This window comes from Halyomorpha halys, unplaced genomic scaffold (genome assembly GCF_000696795.3).
Source record: "Halyomorpha halys isolate HHAL.00 unplaced genomic scaffold, Hhal_1.1 Scaffold164.1, whole genome shotgun sequence".
Taxonomy (NCBI): domain Eukaryota; kingdom Metazoa; phylum Arthropoda; class Insecta; order Hemiptera; family Pentatomidae; genus Halyomorpha; species Halyomorpha halys.
In genome coordinates this window covers 1,560,829-1,569,977 of record NW_027108420.1, presented here as the reverse complement: position 1 = coordinate 1,569,977, position 9,149 = coordinate 1,560,829, and the positions used below count along the sequence as shown (strand labels likewise).

At 32.9% G+C, this 9,149-nt stretch overlaps 1 protein-coding gene across 4 annotated transcripts in view; it reads right to left on the bottom strand.

Annotated features, from left to right (window-relative positions):
- The window catches only part of LOC106678867 (protein spitz), a 108,118-nt gene that overhangs the window by 3,542 nt on the left and 95,427 nt on the right, over window positions 1-9,149 (bottom strand). For 3 of the 4 annotated variants that reach the window (XM_067046747.1, XM_067046748.1, XM_067046749.1), the window contains one exon: window positions 6,571-6,748. In XM_067046747.1, coding sequence (XP_066902848.1) covers window positions 6,571-6,748 — 178 coding nt within the window. Of the gene's footprint in view, window positions 1-6,570; window positions 6,749-7,802; window positions 7,996-9,149 lie in introns of those variants that run through there. The other variant, XM_067046750.1, reaches the window with a different exon arrangement.

Sequence of the window (9,149 nt, the reverse complement as noted above, 5' to 3'; positions counted from 1 at the left end):
CAGATTTTATAAGAAGTATAAATGTGAGAAAATATAAACTTAGTACATTTTTTTTTTTTTTTTAATAAGAGATAAAGTTTCAAAAGAACGATTAATAGAGTTTTTCTATGTTATTTATTAAATACTAAATATTGTATGGAATAATTTAATTTAAGTAATACATAATCCATTCGACTATTACATATAATTATAAAACTTTTACTAAAACAACATATCTAAACTTAACCCAATTTTGTAAGATAACATGTATCCATATATCCATTAACATATTATTCATCCATTTTGTTAGATAATAATTGAAACAATCATTTCATCAATACAAAGATGTCATATTTTTGTAGATTTCCATGTTAAAAAAAAAAATTACTTATCATATATTTCAAATAGTAAATGAAACAAAATAAACTAATATTTTAAAAGAAATATCATTCATAAACTTATGTAATTAGTTATGCAAAAAGTACTATGTACTATGTTTAATAATAAAAAAAACAAACAAGACTAACAACCTCAAGTGAGAGGTTGTCTTGGAGGAATGTGTCAGAGGTTACAAAAAATGTCATGATTACAAACAAAGTGATTAATTATCTAGTAATTAATAATTCCATAAATACTTTAAAATCCCATTTGTTCCAGATTTGGTCCAAAAAACATATAACTTCTTTAATACTGAAATCCTACACAAACCCGAACTTGTTCTTAACCTTTCATACCAAACTATCCCTGATAACTCTGCAAGGTGTTTAAAAGAAGTTGGCCACAAGACCTCCTAACTGGAAATAGTGATTAAAGTACAACAATCGGGTGATTTCTTCTTTACTCATTTATTATTATTATTATTAATTTTATTTTTATTTATTCTTTCTCTATCTTTATTTAATCTCAACTTACTTCTTTATTTTCCGGCTTTTGGTTTATTAAATTTTGTTTTCTCAAATCTACGACTTGAGACATTTATGTTATTTTTTCTTTTATTTGTATATAATTTTCTTAATTTACCTTTTTTGGATTTTATTATCTTACAATGCCAAAATGTTCATAGTTGTTTTTGTATCCTTTTATTCCTAATGAAGCTCTACAAAGTGGGGCGAAACGTCGGAAAGTAAACATTGTAAACTATTTTTGTTTCTCTTTTTACCACAACCCTGACCATCCAACCATCTTCTTCATTAATTGGGCGGTTCCTTCACGAAATATTTTAAATAATAAGTTATCACACTTACTTGGTGTATTTTATTATGGGTTAAAAAATATTATTTTAAAATTTTATTTGAGTGTACAAAAACATTATCTGCTGGTAGAGTAAAACTTTAGTATTATTAGTATTTTTTCAAATATGATGATGAGAAATATACTGTCATCAAACGAGTAAAGTGTGTATATGGAGAATTTTATTGGGAAACGTCAAGATGAAATGACAATTATAGGGGCTGGTTCAGGGACCTTCTCTTATCTAGTCCCCGAAATGACACACTCACTACAAATACACACAGGCACACACACATAAATGGTGACATCAACTCCAGAGCCGTAAAAGTTTTATGTTCGATGAGGCGCGGTATAGAAGTGGGGACTCCATCAATTCGGCCAACTGCCTGATTTTACTTATCAAAACCACTGCCTTATTAGGCGTATTACGATATATAGTAAAATACATAGGAGGGTGTTCTTTGCAAGAGCTATCTAGTTCCTGATTTTAGTAATTACTGGTCGAAGAAGTTATGAGTCTAATCTTTGAGGAATATTTAGCTACATATAATCCTTAATACAGTAGAACCTCACTAAACTGTCAAACAAGGACCGAGACATCGTCGGATAATCCGGAATGAATAAAAGAAAAACTAAAATATTTATTAAACTTATATATCAGGTAAAAATTAAAATTAAATAAAAAAAAACTCAATATATAGGTGATATGTATATTGATATATAAGGTTAAATTTATCTGAATATATTTAAAAAAATCTCGATTAAAGAAATAAAATCTAATATTTTTTTACAAAGCTTATTGTTTTCTCAAAACTTTTCATATTTCTTTAATTTCTTATTACAGCCGGTTAATCCGGAAAGCCGGTTGGGAGATGTTGTTCTACATTCGTCAAGTAATAATATGCAACACAAAATGAACAAGAATTTTTTTTTTTTATTATTATAAATGAGATGCTAAATGACAATTGCAATGTTTTTTTGTTTTTTTTATCTACATATTCCTAAACCAAATAAACGAGTCATTATGTAAGAAAATCTTGAAATTACTAACAATTATTTTAGTTCATTATTGATAATTTAAAAATTGAAGAGTAGATCTAATTAAAGGACAGTTAGCTAAAACCCAAATCTCTTAATCAAATTCGAATATATTTCGGACAAACTATACAGCTATATAACTTCATATGTATATAGATGATTCATTTTAATATGAAATAAAAACATATTTGAATAGTAAATTGTTTTCTTCCAACATTTTTTTTAAAATTAGAAATGTTATATAATTGATTGTAAATATAGAATTGTATAAATTATAAAAATATTAATATAACTACTTTATTAAATACAATTCCATTTAAATATGTTTTAAAATAGAAATTCAGTTAAATATTTCAAAGAATTAAAAACAAATTAATCAGATAGTATGAGAAACACTTAAAAAAAAAACTTCAAAATTGAGGAAAAACCCACTCGAAATACAATTTCTTTTCCATTTTGAAACTGGCCAAGATTTCAATTCAGAGGAAGAAAACATAAATTAACTTTAAACATTGCCCGTTTATTTTTCTAAAAATAGTTTGGCGAAGAGATATTCAGTAATTATTCAACATATAAAAAGGTCTTTGGGAAGAATATACTATATTGGAGTTCTTAAGCTATAATGGTGCAACCAATAGTCAACTCTGTGACACACTTAAAGCCCCTTCGCGAAAAACAAATACTAAACGACGCCGAGAAGACTTGATACGACCCTAGACAAATTAATTTGATTAGATCTTTATAGCTCCGATAAAAATAACTTTGCATCGATCCGGACTCAGCGTCCTTGCAGTAAGAGCAACAACGCAAATCAACCAAACACAATCTCAACCGAAATTGGTTGCATTAAGTTGTCGTTAATGACAGGACAAAATTAACGATGTGCCATTCACTTTTTAAAAAGTTTATTAAACTTAAACTTTTTTGTTTTACTAAATTTTATCTCGTATACTATAATGAGGGAGCGCGGTGGCACTTTGGTAAGGCACGATGCTGCAAACTCTGAGGACTCCGAGGGTTCGAATCCGGCTGGGCAGAAAACAGTTTTCTGTCACACTGTAGCCGTACGTCAACCCAGTGGGTTTACAAAAATTAGTCCAGTAACAGTACTTCCTTAAAAGTACTGCACCCCTGACCATTCGTGGGTTGTAGCGGTGCAGATTTAATTTTTAATTTAATACGATAATGAAGTCATTAAATTAAGAGATAAAATATTTTTAAAAATTATGAATAGCAATAATAAAAATTAACGCGTCAGATGGTAAAATGTTCGAACATAAACAAAGCATAACTGGCATCGTTTGTTTGACCAAAAACTTGACTTCAATTTTCTTTCAGACTAATTCTACAACTATTCCAACATCGTAAATCCGGCAGTACACCTTGTTCGGACAGGTCGACAATGATCTCTTGTACGTGAATGAGAATACCTTTGAAGTAAACGATCGAAACAATCCGAAGGCGTTCTCCCGGCCGGCGATCTACGGCATGTTCGGGGAAACCTTAACAACCGCACTGACGATGAGGCGGGTGGGTACACCTTGACAGTAATCCGGACACCTTGTGGGAAAGCACGTCCTACCTCCGTAAGGGGAAAGGTCCCATTCACACCTTCTCTATGGGAAAGAAAAAAAGAACTAGCGGGGAGACATTGGGCGGGCGGCCGAACTGGTGGGAAACCTCTGACAATGGCAAGTTGTAGCTATGCCGAATGAAGTAGTAAGGTAAAGAAGAAGAAATAACAACGGGACAACAAGGCTACTTTCAATACGCCACCTAACTTAAAATAAAAAAAAATCTCAAAATAATAGCGCCCACTATTTTCAGTGGGTTAAAAAATCTATATAATAATTTCTGAAAAAATTAAAACTACTTAAAATCTCATTCATCGTTAATTAATTATATGACATTTCGGATCTATTTTTTTCCTCATTTTGAAATCTTATTCCTAGAATAAAATTCAAATTAAACAATGTTTAATAAATTTAAATAATAGTTAATAAACACGTAGAAATAAATTTGCGCGTGGGTAAACGAAAGTAATGGACAATATAAGATAGAACTGTAAATACTTGAAGAAGTTTGTCGGGGGGTGCGGTCAGCAAAGAACAACATAAATAAACAAAACCATATTTATTTATTTTATGCCGACGTTTCGACCTGAGTTTCAGGTCTTCATCAGGGGTTGTGTCGTAGAGGAGGGAAAGATTAGTACCAGTACTACTCCATTACTACCAATTACTCCATTACTCCATTAGTACCAGTACTAATCTTTCCCTCCTCTACGACACAACCCCTGATGAAGACCTGAAACTCAGGTCGAAACGTCGGCATAAAATAAATAAATATGGTTTTGTTCATTTATGTTGTTCTTTGCTGACCGCACCCCCCGACAAACTTCTTCAAGCATTAATCTACGGTCAACTATCTACACCTCAGAACTGTAAATACTTTTTATTTTATTTTTTTTTTATAAACATAACAACTTATTTTAAATAATTACTTTTCAATAATAATAAATATAAATAAACTCTAGATATGTTTGTCGAACATTGGATGATAAATATCTGGGCCCGCATACGTCGTCAAAGCTAAAAAGAACTCGGTAAAGAGGAAGTAGTCCAGTGTGGAAGCCAAAGTGTCATAATTATCTTCGTCAGCATGTCATTTTTTTAGGACAATCCACAGCGAAGGTGGTGTTTGTCTAGTTATCTAGAGGTGACCAACTTATTCTAACCATGGTGGGGGGGTCAAGTTTTTCATTTTTTGGAACCTCCACTCAATGAAAAAAGTCAACGCCCCAGGCCGGATTCGAACCGGCGCTGCCTGCAGATCTCAGAACGATAAGCCTAGACCTAACCATCTGAGCAACGGACGACCCCCATAACTACATGTCTTATACTCTCCTATACCTGACAGACACATCGTGGATTTAGGATTCATAACATGCCAATATATGACGAACATTAGTAATACATCGTCAATGCCAAAATGAACTAACTCAAACTTATGCAAGGTATCCCGTCCTAAACAGAAATTCCAAACTAAAACCAGAAACAACTGTTCTTATGTTTAAAACAATTCTCAGGCCACTGCTGATGTACGGCTGTGAAGTCTGGGGAGCGGCATCCTTCACGGAAAGGAAAAAAACTACAATCTTTTCAAAATAAAGTCCTAAGAATCGCAGTTGGTTCATAAGAAATAGCCAATTGCATCGCGAATTACATATGCGTCAATAGAGGATTACATCAAAAAACGGTTCATGAAGTTCCACTCCCAGTTGCTGACAGTTAAAGGAGCAGTGACCTACAACTTGGGAAACCCAACCTCATACCGAAGATTGAAGCCCAGGCTGCTGCAGGACATTCAGTTATAAATGTTAATAAATATAAAATTAATTCTGGAAGATTATTGATTGACCGTGTGTAAAGATGAAAGGAATATGGTCCGGGTGCGGTCAAGAAAAACTCAAATAGTAGAAATATACTAATTTAATAAGCCAACGTTTCGCCTCACGTTGCAGGGCTTCTTCAGGGCTATTTTGACGGCAGTCAAAACTAAAAATCGATCATTTTTAGTTTTGACTGCCGTCAAAATAGCCCTGAAGAAGCCCTGCAACGTGGGGCGAAACGTTGGCTCATTAAATTAGTATATTTCTACTATTTGAGTTTTTCTTGACCGCACCCGGACCATATTCCTTTCATAAAATTAATTCATAGTCACACTACCTGTATTTTACTTTTTATTATTACTCATTTTATTTATTCATTATTTTTTTTTTTTTTATATTTTCTTCTCTCGTCCCTTTTTCAAATTAACTTGTTTCTTTTTACTATTAGAGGGTATCATTATTTTTTGTTATTAATTTTACTTTCCTCTTTTATTAAGAAGCATTACTCTTATCTATTTTTTTTTCTTATTTTAATAATAACATTGCTTATAGTTAGGGGTGTCTTTAGTACGAGGCTATACCCCCCCCCCATAATCAACTGTTAAAAAATATATATATATATCATATAACGGTTATATCAACCATATAAGGCCCAACAGGCCGATCTGGTATAAAATAATATATATATATATATATATAATGCCAAAATGGTATATCTGTAAATATTTGAATTAAAATTGCAGATAAAGGTAGTATTAATTTCGATATAAGCTAATTAATCATTTTATATTTTATTTTATAACAAAATGAAAACAAGCAAATTTTGCAGATACACAACTTTGGATTTGCACCGACAACATCTTACAATACCAAATTGCTTATATTACGTACATTTAGGTATATATTCAATTGCAGTGACTATAAATACTCACTCGCAGTAGGGTATCCAGCTCTCGCCGATCTTCGCGGTGAAGCAGGTGGCGCCATTGAGGCAGTAGTACGCCGCGTGGTCCGGCGGGCAGGCGTAAGTGTGGAATGTGACGTTGGGCCGGGAGGTTGACGGGACCGGCGGTGGCCGCGGCTTCGGCGTCGACCTGCTCGAGCATCCCTCTGCAAAGGAAACACAAGGGGTAAGTTGGCTACAGAGGCTAGAGTATCATAGGGGTAATATGGTGCAGCAACAAGGGTAAGGATGAGAGGTTCAGGAAGGTGATAGGAGAAGAAGATCTATAAAAAAAAAGAGGAACTAAAAGATCACTAACTACTAAAAGTTGATTTATAGGATTACAGTAGAAGAAGATAGTATACACTCAATTAGGTTTGTTACAGCGACCACTTTCAGAAGCATGCGCAGTACAGGTTTAGGAATGGAAAACCATATTGCACATGCTTCTACCAGTTTTTAAAAGCCAAAAGTAGTCTTTGAAACAATTCTATAAAAAAGAAACATAATGAAAACCACAAAGTAACAGCAACAACAAATACTAATGTTGAAGATGGAAGAAATAAATAATATGTGAAATCTGCGTGTAAGGGGTTCATAATAAAATTAAACACAATGGAACAGAAAGAATATTGTAAGAAAATGGAAAACGGCGATTTTTTAAATAAAGAAAAAGTCCAACAAAGAGAAAGAGCAAAACAAGATTCATAGCACACATCGCTGATTTGTTTAAATAGGGGCACATCTAACTTTTTTTTTTTTTAATTTCGTATTAGTAGTTTTGGGATAGTCTATATAACGATCATAGAAGAGAGGGGAGCGTATTGGAATACGACCAATTAAAAAAAAAAAATCAATATTTTTTATTTTGTCAGTTGTACCATTATTTAAACAAAACAGGGATATGGTATACGGTACACGAGAGCCAAGATAGTCATAGGAAACATCAATAGCAGTAAAAGATGAAGGAGGTTCAGATTGGTTTGTATGTTGCAACCATTGTCGCAAAAAGTTGCAAAACAATGAAAATATGCACTCCACCAGCACATTAAACTATGATTGCCACCTGCAAAATTCCATATTTAATTAAAGTTTTAAGGTTAAAATATTCACATCATCCTAAATTCCACTCATATAAAAAACCAAAACCATTGAAAAGAATAAAATAAATATCAAACCTACTTCTTAATTCCTTAATTAACATTTAAATTTAATAATTACTGATTCGCATTCTCGACCAGGTCAACCATGAATGTTATTTGGTTGTCTTAGTATAAGGACAGAGGAGGTTGGTGAGTAGGCTCAGCGAGTCTAAAAGTAGCCTAGTCTACGTCTGTTCACTACATTGCTATCTCTTCTAACGATCACGCTATGAACCCGGCTATCAAACATAACTATCATTAATTTTTAACTTACTAACTTTGTTCTACATTATGGCTTTAAGATAAAACATATGATCGTTTTTATCTCTGTAGGCTATAACCTCTGAAATTATATACCTATTTGATTTCTTAATCAACTACAAATAACAAATTGTCATCCTATATTCAATCAGATGGAATCGAAATAAGAAGTCATCTTTGGATTTATGGTAAAGGATAACAATTTGTCGAGGGTGAAATAATAAATATAGCCCAAAGTGATTAGGGAGGAATAGCATATGGTCTGCGACCAGGCCGTATGGCACACCGCTTCAACTTGAATTTCGACAAAAACTTGCCTCCCTCACCTGCCGCTATTATTGGACACGCTTCCGCAAACAACAACAGAACTGTTACGCCTTTTTATAAATTCATTAGCGCTCTGTTTGGCATTTTTTTTTCCTTCGGTAGCTCTAAACCTCCTGTAGATCGAGGGCGGCGCCGACCGCCCTATTAAAGAGGAAGCGCTGACAAATTGAAAACCTTTTAGGGAGACGAGGCGGGGGAGGGGAAGGTAAGACGAGACGCGACAGATGCGTCTCCTAACAATTTTCCAAGCTGCAGCCACAAATTGTCTTGAGGCCGCACGTGTTCCGGGCCAATAATAAACGGTTAGGCAGTCTCCAGGCCAATCGGGAACCGGAGATCCACGGTTAGCAGCTGATTGCCAAGGGTGTCGTCTTAAAGGGGGCGCTCTCGAGGGATAAGCATATTCAGCATATGTCACCAATCTAAACCTCGACCTTCCTAGAGTTATTGATAAAACTGTATCTATTCTCAAAGTAAATAAGTGTACAGAATGAAAATTAATAAAAATGAAGTGATGAAAGAATTGGAAAATAAACCTTATATATAGGTAATTAAATATATAAGTAAAATAACATAATTATGAAAACAATAATTTAAAGTTATACAATGCAAAGAAACAAAGAAATATGAATATTTTAATAATAATTTAAAAATTAAAGTTATGGAGAAAAAAAAAATGAGTGAAATAAAATTTAAAGTTAGATATAAGAAGCGTAAATATTGTATATATTATTTTATCATTATGTTATTTTATTTATTTATTTTTCATACAGATAGTCTGATTATGTTCATTTGTCTATCCTTTTGTTTGTATATATTTTAAGAGAGTTTTTTTTTT